General features: G+C 39.6%; 1 protein-coding gene across 2 annotated transcripts in view; it reads right to left on the bottom strand.

The window, feature by feature from the left end:
• Window positions 1–2118: 2118 nt before the first annotated feature.
• The window catches only part of hivep2a (HIVEP zinc finger 2a), a 116212-nt gene continuing 103633 nt past the window's right edge, over window positions 2119–14697 (bottom strand). For both annotated transcript variants that reach the window (XM_079643776.1, XM_079643777.1), the window contains 6 exons: window positions 14360–14535; window positions 12493–12594; window positions 10057–10864; window positions 7463–7553; window positions 5161–5280; window positions 2119–4866 (listed from right to left, as the gene is read on the bottom strand). In XM_079643776.1, coding sequence (XP_079499902.1) covers window positions 4336–4866; window positions 5161–5280; window positions 7463–7553; window positions 10057–10864; window positions 12493–12594; window positions 14360–14535 — 1828 coding nt within the window. In that variant the 3' untranslated portion in view covers window positions 2119–4335. The remainder of the gene's footprint in view (window positions 4867–5160; window positions 5281–7462; window positions 7554–10056; window positions 10865–12492; window positions 12595–14359; window positions 14536–14697) is intronic.

Here is a 14697-nt window from a genome sequence, read left to right as displayed (position 1 = left end):
GTGACTACAGTGGAGGAGAATTATCAGCTGACCTCGTTCAAAGAGTGTTTTTCAAATAGTGTTTCTGAATTAGTGCTGCTAGACACACGACTTCCATTATTCATTGTCTCACTACCACTGGTGTTAATATTGAAATTAATATAAGGAGTATTAAAAATGTGTGACACAAAGCATCGCTTCCACATCGACTGACACTACGACCAATAGGTTTTTTGTTTTGTACTTGAACTATCCCAAGTGTGTCGTTGGAACAATTTGCTTTGTTTGGTTAATTAAAAAAGCATCTGTAACGATAGCTTCACCTAAGAGACAACAAAATGTACAAGTACAATATTCTTTTCTGTCGGCCGGTGCAATAATTCTCATTTGATTTGTCATTTCTGCTACTTGAACTTGTGACACTACTCCATCCATTCATTTTGCACCAAACCCATTTTGAACCCCTTGATTTCATTCTCCATGAGAGAAAGTACAGATTCACACAAGATGAATACAATTAGATCGGTTCCCTGCTGAGAACCATGGCCTCATATTTTGAGGTGTTGATCCTCACCCCAGCCGATCCAATGAGTTCTGAGACTCGCAAACCGATGCCAAAAGAACCACATCACCTGCACGAGGCATCAACGCAAGAGGATGTAGCCAGACGCCGATTTCCTTGGATAAACCTGGTGGCTAGAGAGTGCACCATTTTGTACACACATTTTTTGATCTACATTACTGTTTCATTTCATTTCATTTTTATTTGTCTCATGGTACGCAAAACTCACTGTACAATAATTGCCAACAAAACGTGTCTCTATTAACACACCATTGAGCGGAAAGGAGCAGGAAGAAGAAACTAATCTTATATGACCTGCCCCTTAAACAAAATAAATAAAAATAGATGGTCTGCCCTTCATAATACATTTTCCTTTTTTTCACAGCCAAACATAAAAGTCTCTTAGTATACGAAGAAAAACCCCCAAAAAAACGTATTTCCCACTTCATGGTTAACGGAAAGAAACAAAACAACAAAAAACAAAAAACATCAACACCAAAACATCACATGTATAAGGAAAAGGAAAAGTGCAACACCCTCATCTGAGCCGTACTGGAGAAGAAGGTGGAAAGCGGCGCATAATAATAATAATAATAATAATAATAATAATTATAATAATAATAATAATTATTATAATAATAATAATGATAATAATAATAACAATAATAATAATAATGATAATAATAATAATAATAATAATGATAATAATAATAATAATAATGATAATAATAATAATAATAATAATAATAATAATAATAATAATAATGATAATAATAATAATAATAATAATGATAATAATAATAATAATAATAATAATAATAATAATGATAATAATAATAATGGTAATAATAATAATAATAATAATGATAATAATAATAATAATAATAATAATAATAATAATAATAATAATAATGATAACAATAACTATAACAGTGGGACCTGCAAATGTAGTGTTTTGCTCCCATAATATGAGACTATGTATTTCTCTGACACTTCTCCATCAAATGGAGAAGTGTCAGAGAAATACAGAAAAGTTAATAAGAGTCAGTTTAGAAGCAAATTAAACATCAAACTGTTTTTTCTATGATATCATTCCACACACATTATGGTTTAATCACACTGGCAAAGGAACTGCCACCACTATCCTGTTCATAGCGCACCCTATCGGTTCAGCTGTTGCTAAGGAAAGCACTATGAGTATAACTAAGTGTTGTCCATCCATCCATCTTCTCCCGCTTATCCGTGGTCGTGTCTCGGAGGTAGCAGTTCCAGCAGAGAGCCCCAAACTTTCTTTTCCCTGGCCACATCAACCAGCTCTGACTGGGGGGTCCCAAGGCCAGAGAAGAGATATAATCCCTCCACCTGGTTCTAGGTCAACCCCTTGGTCTCTTCCCAGCTGGACGTGCCTGGAACACCTCCCTAGGGAGGCGCCCAGGTGGCATCCTAACTAGGTGCCCGAACCAACTAAGTGTTGAGAAATTAGGAAATGTTAAGATACTGTAGCTCTGGATCGGATTGAATTTAAAGTATTGGTGTAAGAAAATGAAAGTCAATCAAAAATGGCGCAGACAAACAAATGATTCTATTCATATTTATTTGAAAACAACAATCCACTTTTCCACTTCTACTGCGATTCCTCCTTGCCACTGGGGTCATACATGATATATGTATTAATTCCACAGAACACCATCACAAAAGTTACCCTTTTATACGCACGTTTACCTTTTTTTTGTCTTTTCTTTTGTTTGTATTGTCGTCATTCCTATACAATGACTTGTGCTTTTTGATATCTTTGAAAGAGAGAAAGAGATTTTTTTTAAAGACATCATTGTCGTCTTGATAAGTGTACATAACAGAGGGAGGATCCAAATAGAAAAGAGTGGTAAGAAGAGGATATACTGGTCGATACACACCGATACAGAGTACAGATACACACTCACATTGCAGCCTGCCCGACTCCACCCAAAACTGTCCGAAGACAAAAGAGTTGTGTCACTGAAATCACCCTTCTTCTCCTGGTTTTAGGATTTTTAAGAACGCTTATCGTTGCCTTGCAACAAATACACTCCCTGCTGGTGAGCAGAATTTCGGCTAAATATTGCTTAGCTACAAAGAGGAGGAGGGTCAAAGGAAAGCAGTGCAGAAAGCCTAAATGTCACAAAGTATTATTATGATTATTTTTCAGACAGTTCTGGGGCTCAGAGCACTCCTAAACATTTCCATTTCAATCAAAGTTTGCTGCAACAAAAAAAAAAAAAATCATAGTGCGGGGACGTTCATCGCGGAGATCCTAAGAAATATAAGGTGCATTCGTCAGAGAGCTTGGTGTATGTGTCCCCAGAAATAACGCAATTAAATAAGGGGTTGATTGCCATTGCAACAATGTGCATCAATGCCAGAAAAATGTGAGTAAAGGGACTGAATATTTACATGGACTGGAATGTTTCCCCGTTCAGATGTCCGACGAATAAAACTGTCTTCATTCAAGAAATATTTGAGAAAGTGGAGCTTCCTGTTATAACGTGACATCGATATTTGCGTTTGGGGAAAAAGGGGTTAAAAAAACAAACAGATAATTGAGCAGAAACACCACGGTGCAAGAAGGCATGTTCATTCACTTAATGCTGAGTCTGTGCATCGTAAAAATCTCAAGATATAATTCCACGAAAAGTGAGTAAAAAACGAGAAAAATCACAACCAGGGACGGGCAGCGGAGAAAAATGTACAAGCAAACTACCGTAAGGTGAATCTCATCGTAAATGTTAAGTGCAGATAGATAGATATATAGATAGATGGAACGATAGATAGAACGATAGATAGATAGATAGAACGATAGATAGATAGATAGATGGATAGATGATAGATTCTATATACCGTATTTATTCGTATGCTGGGTAAATATCTGGTAAGTCTTACTTCTATGTGTATATACCTCCGAACTAGACCTCCTCACTTAGACATATATAAATAGGTCTAACATATAAAGCCATATTACAGTGTACATATCCTCGCCCTAATGTAAGCCATAGCAAAAAACCCCATGCTTTACATAGAAAAAGGCATCCACGACATTTAAGAAAAAATGTACAATTTATGAAACATGGTAACAATAATAATAAATAGTATTATAGAATTGCTGCTGTACACAAAAAAAGCCATTTTTAAAATTTCACTCATATAAAAATATGTTTTAGTGCAACCGTACGTAATAGTAATATCCATAACTTCACATCGCTTGTCGAGACTTTAAGGTGTCCAAAACACAGGAGGTGGGGCGGTAAAAGGGGGGGCGGGGGGGGGGGGGGGATTGCATTTATTACAAAGCTGATAGTATTGTATTTACATTTACCTTCCTGCTTTGTTTGCTTATAAGAAAATAAGCAAAAAAACAACGATAAAGATCAAAGAAAAGGCACACACGTAGCTGTCTTGATTCTTTTTTTTTTTTTTACGTACCGCTTAGCCAGAGTCCTTTTCCTTTATTATAGCAGATTGAATTGGTGGAGTACATGTGTAACCGTATGAAGATCCTCTTTAAACATCTTTAAATAAGAAAAGTATCTGAGAGCAGGCATGAAGTACATTACCGATAAAAGTCTTTTTTGACAAGAGCTGTTTTTCTTTGTATCCATATGTGTGTGTGTGAGAGAGAGAGTGTGTATGCATGTATAAAGTGATGTAGGAGAAAATGTGTAAAGTGTGCAAAAGTCATTTTTCTCTCTCTGTTGCACTTCATCCCTTCCTATTATCCAAAACAAACAAAAACTAAAATCCATGTTCTCTCCTCCTCCTCCCTACGATACGTCTTTGCTTCTCTTTGTGCTCTCCGCCTCCTTTTCCCTCTCCATCCTCAGAGGTTTGGACACTGTTGGAGGATGGAGGGTTTCTGGAGGAAAGGAGGAAGAGGAAGAGGAAGAGGAGGAGGAGCTAAAGTGCTGTTTCCCGGGACCTTGAGGAGGAGAAGATGAAGGGTGAGGAGATGGTGGCGAGCTGGAGACGGATGGATGTTCAGACAAAGAAGAACAGGGTAATGAAGGAGCTCTGCCCCCATGTTTCCCTCTGAGTTCCTGCGAGTCGATGCAGAGGGAAGCGATGGCCTTGGTGCAGGTTTGGATGTATTCCTCCTGCTCCAACCTCACTCCTCCTCCTCCTACGATGACTCCCCTTTCTTCCAGGGAGGTGAAATGAGAGGCCTCACTGGTTGTTGAGTCCTCCGAGCTGTTCTTCTGCAGCTTTTTCTGGCTCAGGGCGGAGGTGACGGAGGTCGGGACGGAGTGAACCATCTGGATCCCTCCGATGGGGATCATTGGGAACGGAGAACGCACCTGAAATCAGAAAAATAGGTTGAGTAATTAAAACTAATCAAAAAGACCAACAGTGAAATGTGTAAAAATAACAAGTATTGATTGTGTAATAAAGGAGAAGATCAAACAAACAATTATGAAAGCAATTCAAACAAATAATCTTCTAAATATTACAAGAATATTTTTAGAAAATACCATAAATTAATGTTCCATCATAAAAACATTTTTTTTAAATATATGAATGCAGGCACTGTACTCAGACACAACAAATACAAGGTAGAAATGACTAAAACAAAAATAAAGAATTGAAATTACCTGGAGTTGGGAGTGGAGAGGAAGGTGACTAAACAGGACTTGGTGAGGCGGGCTGGACTGGTTACCGCGGTTACTGCACTGGTCCCGTTCCCCTGGCGACAAGGATTCCAGACAATGTTCCTGGAAAGAGGCGAGAGAGATGAAACATGAAAAACATGGACGCCTCTTTTTTGCTCATCTTCTAGACATTTGAATATGAAGCTAAGGCAAACAGAAACACAACATCAGTTAAAATAAACACTAAATAGAAAACTAAATGTTTTGTTAGAAATAATAATAAAATAGATGATAGATTTCTCCATTGCATTTTGGATTATTGCAGAAAATAATCTCTGTGGCAAACAAACGTTTATGATACTTACACGTTTTATTCAGCAAGATAATCTCAACATATTAACACCACCGCTAAGCTAAAGGTGGCTAATGTTGGGCTATAAAGGAACTACAACACGGTCACATGACTTCACGTCACCACCGCTAAGCTAAAGGTGGCTAATGTTGGGCTATAAAGGAACTACAGCACGGTCACATGACTTCACGTCACCACCGCTAAGCTAAAGGTGGCTAATGTTGGGCTATAAAGGAACTACAGCACGGTCACATGACTTCACGTCACCACCGCTAAGCTAAAGGTGGCTAATGTTGGGCTATAAAGGAACTACAACACGGTCACCTGACTTCACGTCACCACCGCTAAGCTAAAGGTGGCTAATGTTGGGCTATAAAGGAACTACAGCACGGTCACATGACTTCACGTCACCACCGCTAAGCTAAAGGTGGCTAATGTTGGGCTATAAAGGAACTACAACACGGTCACATGACTTCACGTCACCACCGCTAAGCTAAAGGTGGCTAATGTTGGGCTATAAAGGAACTACAGCACGGTCACATGACTTCACGTCACCACCGCTAAGCTAAAGGTGGCTAATGTTGGGCTATAAAGGAACTACAGCACGGTCACATGACTTCACGTCACCACCTCTAAGCTAAAGGTGGCTAATGTTGGGCTATAAAGGAACTACAGCACGGTCACATGACTTCACGTCACCACCGCTAAGCTAAAGGTGGCTAATGTTGGGCTATAAAGGAACTACAGCACGGTCACATGACTTCACGTCAACACCGCTAAGCTAAAGGTGGCTAATGTTGGGCTCCTTATTTCAGACTAACAACCAAAAACACATACAAAACAACATTAACTTCTAGCAAGTGCTAAAATGCTAACTCATTTCCAGGGTGTTAGGAAGTATTCCTGCATCCCTCTGTAAGCCGGCATGGAAACAGAAATGTGTGGTTGTTCAGGACGGTTGGTAAGAAAAATAAACACAAAGCATGACGGCTGAAGGATGGTTGTTAAAACATTAATCTATCATTTGGAGAACGCTGGGTTATCAAAGCAGAGCCTCTGCTTCACGCTTTGTTTCAGAGCGAGCAGCAGCAGAAGCCAGAGCTGAAGTAGGGCTCTCAAGAAGAAAAACAGCCGCGTTATTAACCACACCAACGCCGGCCAAGATCCCATTACCACCAAAACCCAGCAGCCCTATCTTCAATCATCCCTCTCTCCAACACTCTCTTTATTCCCTCATCCCCTCAAAATGCTTCTGTCTGCCAGATGCTTTCCCCTCTGCTCCCTCTTTATTCCCCTCTTTCTGTGCATAAGAGTGTCAGAGAGTCTGCTAAATCCCAGTTAAGATTCAAGACTCAAAGGCTTTATTTGAATATTCACAATTGCTGCAGTGTAGTTGTTGCATTGCACATATTAGGGCTTAAGCCAGGCTTCTCCAACAATGCAACTATACTCAAGACAGAAATATATAAATCAGTGCAATTAAATGGTGCAAGCAAAACACTGAGGCAAATGGAATAGGATAAAACTAAGTAAAAGTAAATTCTGTACAGTCAAATAAATTATGTATAATATAATAATAATGTAAATATGTGGAATAAACAGATAACAGACTAAATGTGGTGCTAAAAATGGAGAGTTCATGCCCGCTAAAGACATATAAAATGTATAAATACAAATAAAACCCTCCTGCCAGGCTTATTAAAACAGTAAAAGGCTAATGTAAAATACAAATGGTAACAAGTGAGTTCTGTTCTGTTTAGAGACACTTGGTTAACTGCTGCATCTATTTAAGCCGAACTCCATGATATACTGTATGTATGTAATGCTGCCCCTTTTTATTAAGTGACATAACCGTTGTGTAGCTTTAAAGAATATACAGCAAATACCAAAAACATGCATGAAATAAAGAAAAAGTCAAATGTTAACTCAATTTTCTAATTTGTTATTTCTTACCGTCTCCATTTCGGTTCCGGTTCTGCGACATCCCAGAATGCCGAGCTCCGCCTGGTGACCCTGCCTCAGGCCCCGAGATCCACTCTGCTGGCTGGAAGTCACACAACAACAAGAAATATCACGTTAGCCCTTCAAGTATTCAATCAAATATTTAAGTTCAATTACATTCAAATGTATTTATATAGCCCATTATCACAAAACACATGTGTCTCAGAGGGCTTCACAAATCAACAAACATGAATTATATAATGACAAGATAAATGTGGAAATACCATTGAATGGGTACAAGACATAATGACACAAATAAAGTTAGAGTACAATAATTACAATTCCATAAAATGAAAGGTCCATGAGGATGTTTGAAAGGGAGTTTAAGAAACGTAAATAAAATCTACAAAAAAAGATGGAGTGGGTTGGGAAGTCGCGTCGGGTCATGGGAGTTTGTCATAGCAGTGATTACAAATTACTTCATTACTCAGTAACATATTCATCCACATAAGTCTCCTCCTCTCAAACTAAAACAGTAAAAAGGTTTCAGTGCCAATGTTTATGTTTTACGGTTCGCTTTTTTCCATTAATGTCCAATTTTAGGGTTAGGGTTAAATGTACCAGGAAAATTGAATGATCCTCATGTAACTCCCGAACGGTGAGTACTAAAATCATGAAATGTGGCATCTGTGATGGTCTCCTTCCTCCCCTCACGTGTACCAAGTTTGGCGCCTCTAGCCTTTTCCCTTGGTGTAGCTGTAATTGACACCCATTATAGCAAAAATTGTATAATCCTGATATAACTCCTGATGGATAAGTGGTACATTCACCAAATTGGTTGTGTGTGATTGAATTATCCGATTGTTCATGTGCACCAAATGTGGCGTTTCTAGCTGCTACCTTTCATGTGGCTGTCATCGACTCTCCATTGTGTTTTAGGGTTAGGGTTAGGGTTAGGATTATTAACTCTTTAAATGAGTTTGTACCGTGGTTATCATTAGGGATGTAACGATACCAAAAACTCACGGTACGATAATATCGCGATAACAAGTCCACGGTACGGTATTTATCGCGATATTGAATAATAAAGGGAAGAAAAAAAATCATAATTTTTTTTTTTCAATAAAACATTTTTTAACTCGGAAAATGTTTCTTTATTACATAATAAATCTGATTTTTACAGCCTTTTTGTAGGATAGCAGTATTTTAAAGTGTCAAAAACAAAGTGACAGTAACAGACTGGAACAAGAAAACCAGTGTTTTTGTACCTACTAGTACTACCCAACAAAGTAAGCATTTTCTTTGTGCCACTGCATCTCACAAATAAACAAGGACATTTAATAATCAGACCCTGCAATAAAATAAATCAAGTTTCACTTTAGTTTTTCAAGTAACTCAACTCAAACTCACTAGTCACTCACTCAGCATCATCAGACAGGTTTTTAGGAATATGAGAATGTCCACATTTCCAGGTATTTATAAGCTGGGATGTTTGGGCATTTACAATATCCCCTGCTCTGGAAACAACTCTCTCGCCTGGTACTGATGTTGCTGGGACACCAGTGGTCGCGTTAACCGAATATTTTATTTAACAATGACGGAAAAATCTGAAAGCAGTCTGTCATTTTGACAGATTAGAACAAACTCGGAACAGCGCCAACGTTTCCCCGCAGCGAGGCTCTGGTGTTATGCCGTGTTATGCATGCCCTCCAAAAGGAAATTATATAGTTCCCAAACCGTACTTTGCCGTACAGATCAATACATGTCTGGGAGGTTTTGCTTCACGCTGTGCGCGTCCCGCGAGGTGCATGCACACACGGCATAACACCGCCCCCCCCCCCCCCCCCCCCGTTGACAGTTCACGAGCATGCTCTATCGTGAACTGTTCAGACCCGACGGGTAATAAGGGATTATGACGGATATTTTACGATCCTGTCTGTCAAAATGACGGACAGCGAAAAAGTCTAACGCCAGGCTTATTGACAGGGCGAGATATAACTATATGGTTGGTACTTGTCAATGTCTCTAGGTGTGTAAATGTAGCCCTGTAAATACGATGTCCTTTTGTGTTATCTGTTGTTTTATTTTCATGTTGTAACCTACTTGCTGCCATGTTGGACAGGTCTCTCTTGAAAAAGAGATCGATGATCTCAATGGGACCACCTGGTTAAATAAAGGTTTAAAAATAAAAAAGTGTTTACATTTTTTAATTTTTTTTTTAAAAAATCGCGGTAGATTTTGTCAGTCGCACGACGGTATTGGGAAGTTTATTTACCGCGATACCGCGATATTCGGTATATCGTTACATCCCTAGTTATCATGGACTCTTCAAAGCTTATTAATATTGTGAATTGAATGATAGATATTTATTCAAAAAGCAGAATTCAAAAAGCTTTTAAAACTTTGCTCATGGACTCTCCATTGTGTGTAAGGGTAAGGATTAGGGTTAGGATTAGTTACTCTTTAAATTAGTTTGTACCGTGGTTATCATGGACTCTTCAAAGGCCATCAATATTGTTAATTGAATGATAAACATATTTTTAAAAAAAAGCAGCATTCAAAAAGCTTTTAAAACTATCCTCTGAATTGAATTTGAATTGAATTACCTCGGGTGGTGGAGGTGTTGGTGCAGCCCTCGACGGGGGGACGCCGCCCGGATCATCGCTCTGTGACGTCCTCGGGGTGAAAGGTCTCGCTTGTAGTCTCTTCCTGCTGGAGACGTAGGCCGTGAGAGAGGGGAGAGCAGCGAGAGGTGACCCCTCCTGGGGGAGAGGTCTCGTCTGTAACCCCCTGCAAGGTCTCTCTTTGGGGAGATATGACGCATTGGGGAGAGGTCTCCACGGGGTGAAAGATGTCCGGCACAAGGTGAAAGATCGCGGCGTGGGGAGAGATATCGACGGGACGATGGGGACGAAGAAGGGGAGATCGGGGATGGACATTGGGAGATTTCTAACCCGGGGGAGGACAGGCGAGAGGAAGGGTCTGGAGAGGGGAGGTCTTCATCCATGGAGGGGGGAGAAAGGAGTTGATTCCTCTGAAACTCCGCCTGGCTGTGGATGATCGGTGGAGCCTGAGGAGTGATCTGGATGCTCGGCACGGTGGTGAAATACCCGAAAAGCGGCGGTTTGTTGGCGCTCCCCATGAGGTCCGAGGGGTGAGCGAGGTGAGAGAGGGGAGAGAGGTGAGGGTGGGAGGAGGCCATGGCGGTGATGGACATGGAGGGCAGGCTGAACGGCTGAGGGCTGGTGGAGCGAGAGCGGGTTTTTGGCGTAAAGTCTCCATCGTAGTCGTCCTCGTCTTCGTCGTCATCGTCCACGTCCTCGCCGTCGTCATCCGAGTCGTCGGCGTCGGAGAACTGGTGATCCAGCGAGACTCGAGACGTCTTCTCACACCGCTGGCCTTCCTCCCCGACTTCTACGAGAGGAAGAGGAGGGACAAAGATTAGGAGGGTGCAAAGTCAACTTTATTTTTAATCTCTGTGTACAGACAGAGAGATCGAAATACCGTTTCCTACAATCCCGAATACAAAAATACAAATATATATACAAATATGTATGCAATGTGTATATACCTATATCAAATACACATTTATACATATGCAATACAATTGTAAAAGGAAAAAGAAACAGAAAGAAAGGTTGAGAAGACGAGGGAGAGGAGAAATAGTTGGACAGGAGCAAAATAGGAATATTATACAAAGTACAAAATATTGGAGGGAAAAATCAAGAGTGAAAGGGGAATGTCGAGGAGATGGGAAAGCAAGGAACTAAGGACAATTAGTTAGTAAAGGAATCAAGAAAAAAGAAAGAAAGAAAGGAAAGCAGGAAGCGTACATCAAACAAGAGAAGATGATGAAGTTAAGCTGAGAGGGAGAAGCAGTTCCTATTAATATGTTGAAACAGAAACAGTTTCGATGCGAAACGAAACAAAACTGAACCCCCGTTCCCACCGGCTCAAACCAATAAAGTATGAAACACAATAAAACAAAGTTATTTTACGCTTTGGTTTCTCTGCTGAATGGACTCCAGCCAAACGTTGGCAAGGTCTTACTTTACTGTACAGTAGCTGTAAAGTTACTGTTGGCAGGAAACCAAACATCACTCTGGGTCAAATGAAGCTGGTGACTCACAAAAAGGGGAATGTGGGGAAATAAAACGCTCTTTTCTGTTTTCTGAACTTAATGAGCTCTTGAGATGAGAAACCATTATATTTATTTTTTTCATCACTTTATTTGCTGCTTCTGGAAATCCTCCAGCGTCAAGAAGCCGCTTTGAGTTGGGATCAGTTCGTCTCTCATATTCAACAGTTTTTTTGTAACAAACCACAAATGTTTATGTCTCACAGACGGACTCTCTAAAGTTTGCTTGTTCCCAAAAATGGTGTGTCCCAATTGAATGCAGAGCCAACGCACGCACGCACGCACGCACGCACACACACACACACACACACACACACACACACACACACACACACACACACACACACACACACACACACACACACACACACACACACACACACACACACACACACACACACACACACACACACACACACACACACACACACACACACACACACACACACACACAATGGACTTCAAACACATTTGAAATTATTAATTTAGTTTGAGTTAGGAGATAAAAAAGTCTGTGCTAAAATCGTCAAATACAACGTTTCAAATATTGCACTTAAAAAATGGTAGAAACATTCAAATATATAAATATATATTCTATAGTTGTTCTGTGTGTGTGTGTGTGTGTGTGTGTGTGTGTGTGTGTGTGTGTGTGTGTGTGTGTCAGGACCGTCACTGCCGGAAAATTTAATTGTGGCTTTGGAATTGTTCATGGGAATATTGTTGTAATCCAATAAGAAACTCTGAATTTCCAACAAATTATGGAAGGATGTTTTCTGTTAGTTTAGTGTTTTGTCGAGTGAGTGCTCTGCTTTTCATTACAATAATTGTCCCAATACAACCGCACCAAGGCAAAGACACTCGGAGTGTGTCTGTGTGTGTGTGTGTGTGATTGTGTGTTTCCTACCTCCTTCGTCCGCCTCGTTGTCCTCCACAGAAGACATGGAGACTCCCAACTCCAGACACTTTTTCATATGAGCCTTAGACTTCATGTGCTTCGTCAGGTTTCCTACAAAACACACACACACACACACACACACACACACACACACACACACACACACACACACACACACACACACACACACACACACACACACACACACACACACACACACACACACACACACACACACACACACACACACACACACACACACACACACACACACACACACACACACACACACACACACACACACACGCACACACACACACGCACACACACACACACACACACACCATTTAATGACCCTTCGACTAGTCTTACTGGAAACCAGAGCTTGTTTGACTGTGACAAAGTAAAAGAGGGTGAAATGGAAATAGAAGCGGTTGAACAAAGGGCGAGACCACAAAATTACAATTTACAAATTATATATAATTTGTACAAAATGTGATTTAATGACACAATTACTAAACTAGTCTGATCTAAACTAGTCTGATCTCTTGGTTGAATGCGAAACCAGATATATTTTGTATGTGAAGAGAGGAAATGAAAATCAGATAATGGCTTCTTTATTGAATGTTACAAATCAACGAGTCAGCATCTTCTGCAGCTGATACAGGAGGTTCCTGTCTGACCACATTTAACCACTTAGTTTCATGTTTTAGGATTGAATTCTTCAGCAAATGCTCTTATACTTAGGTTTTTACTGCACAATTATGATGTGTTTCTACTCTTTAACCCTTTAACTGCCGGACCAAGAAAAAAGCTATGGAAAAATTATTTGTTTGCATTTTTTTATCAAATGGGCCACATATAACCACAAACCATTTTTTTTTGTTTGACTGACCACACAGTTTTGTTTTTGTGAGCCTCTAACAACTGGTCGAGCTGGCCTTTTATGGTAAAAGTGCATTTTCAATAATCATCATATACAGTACAGTATTTGTATGCATCAAACTCAAATAAAGCACAAACTGAAATACATTTGTTTCTTTTATGGAAAATGAGCAATATATACAACCAGATATATTCATAAAAGATAGTGAAAAAAGTTTCCAAAGAATAATTACACCTAGCTGAAGGGCTTTCTGTTCGAACCACAGTGACATCTAGAGGTTGTTTGGTGCATAACATGTCAACCAAAGGGTAGAGCTGGCTGAATCAGTTAAACTTTTTTTTTCTTTTTCTACCAAATGTTGGTGCTGGCAGTTAGAGGGTTAAAGTAGCAACATTCATGGAAAGTATGGAACCATGAAAAAAAGGAAACCTAATATTTGACTTATGGCACAGAAAATACATCTATCTAATATATAATAGTGATTACAGTCAGAAAATACACTTTCCAGGCCTTGAAAAGCTCACTTCTACCTCACATTTAGATGAATTAAAAAGCAGTTTAACCTTTCTGTTTTCCTCGGCTCTATTTCGACTCATTTGCAAAAAATGTATGTCGGAATAAGGGGTTCTTTTTTCTGATTGACAAAAATAACATGGATGGTTCCATACAAAAATTATTCACAAGAAAAAAATTATGATCACTACTTTCATTGAATTATGGGTGTTTTATTCAAATTCATAGCATCTGTGTTCAATGGCTGAATTTTGACCTGCGATAAAAGAGATGTATTTACCATAAAATCCTTAAAAGAAGTGAAAATCCTGGGTAATAAATTGTAGTTAGGTAGGCTTAACAGATGTAATACACATTTGGGTTATAATTGATGTCAAAAATGTGTAATCAGTTGGAATTAAAATGGTAAAAAGGTGGAATACAGATTCATAAACACAAAGTTTGAAATGCATGAGTGAAGGGTAAACTAATCCCTACCTTTGGTCTTGAAGGCGAAGTTGCAGAACTTGCAGACGTAGGGCCGCACGTCGGTGTGTGTGCGGATGTGTTTCTTCAGCATGCTCGGCTTCTTGCAGCGGATGCCGCACTCCTCGCAGATATATTTCCCCCGACCGCGACCTCGAACGTAAACATAGTCCTCGTTGGATTTATACCTGGAAGACACAACAGGGAACAAGGACTGAGTGGTGCTTCTTTTTTTGATATTTTTTATTGATGTATACAATGTGTTTCTTGCACAATAATATCCTTCATATTTAATATATATTTTGGACTGTTTATTTCTTGTGTCTTAATTTCTCTTATGTACATTTCCT

This window comes from Notothenia rossii, assembly GCF_949606895.1.
Source record: "Notothenia rossii genome assembly, chromosome: 8".
In the NCBI taxonomy this organism is placed as follows: Eukaryota; Metazoa; Chordata; class Actinopteri; order Perciformes; family Nototheniidae; genus Notothenia; species Notothenia rossii.
The sequence above is the reverse complement of the archived record's forward strand: the minus strand, read 5'-3'. Positions and strand labels throughout refer to the sequence as shown.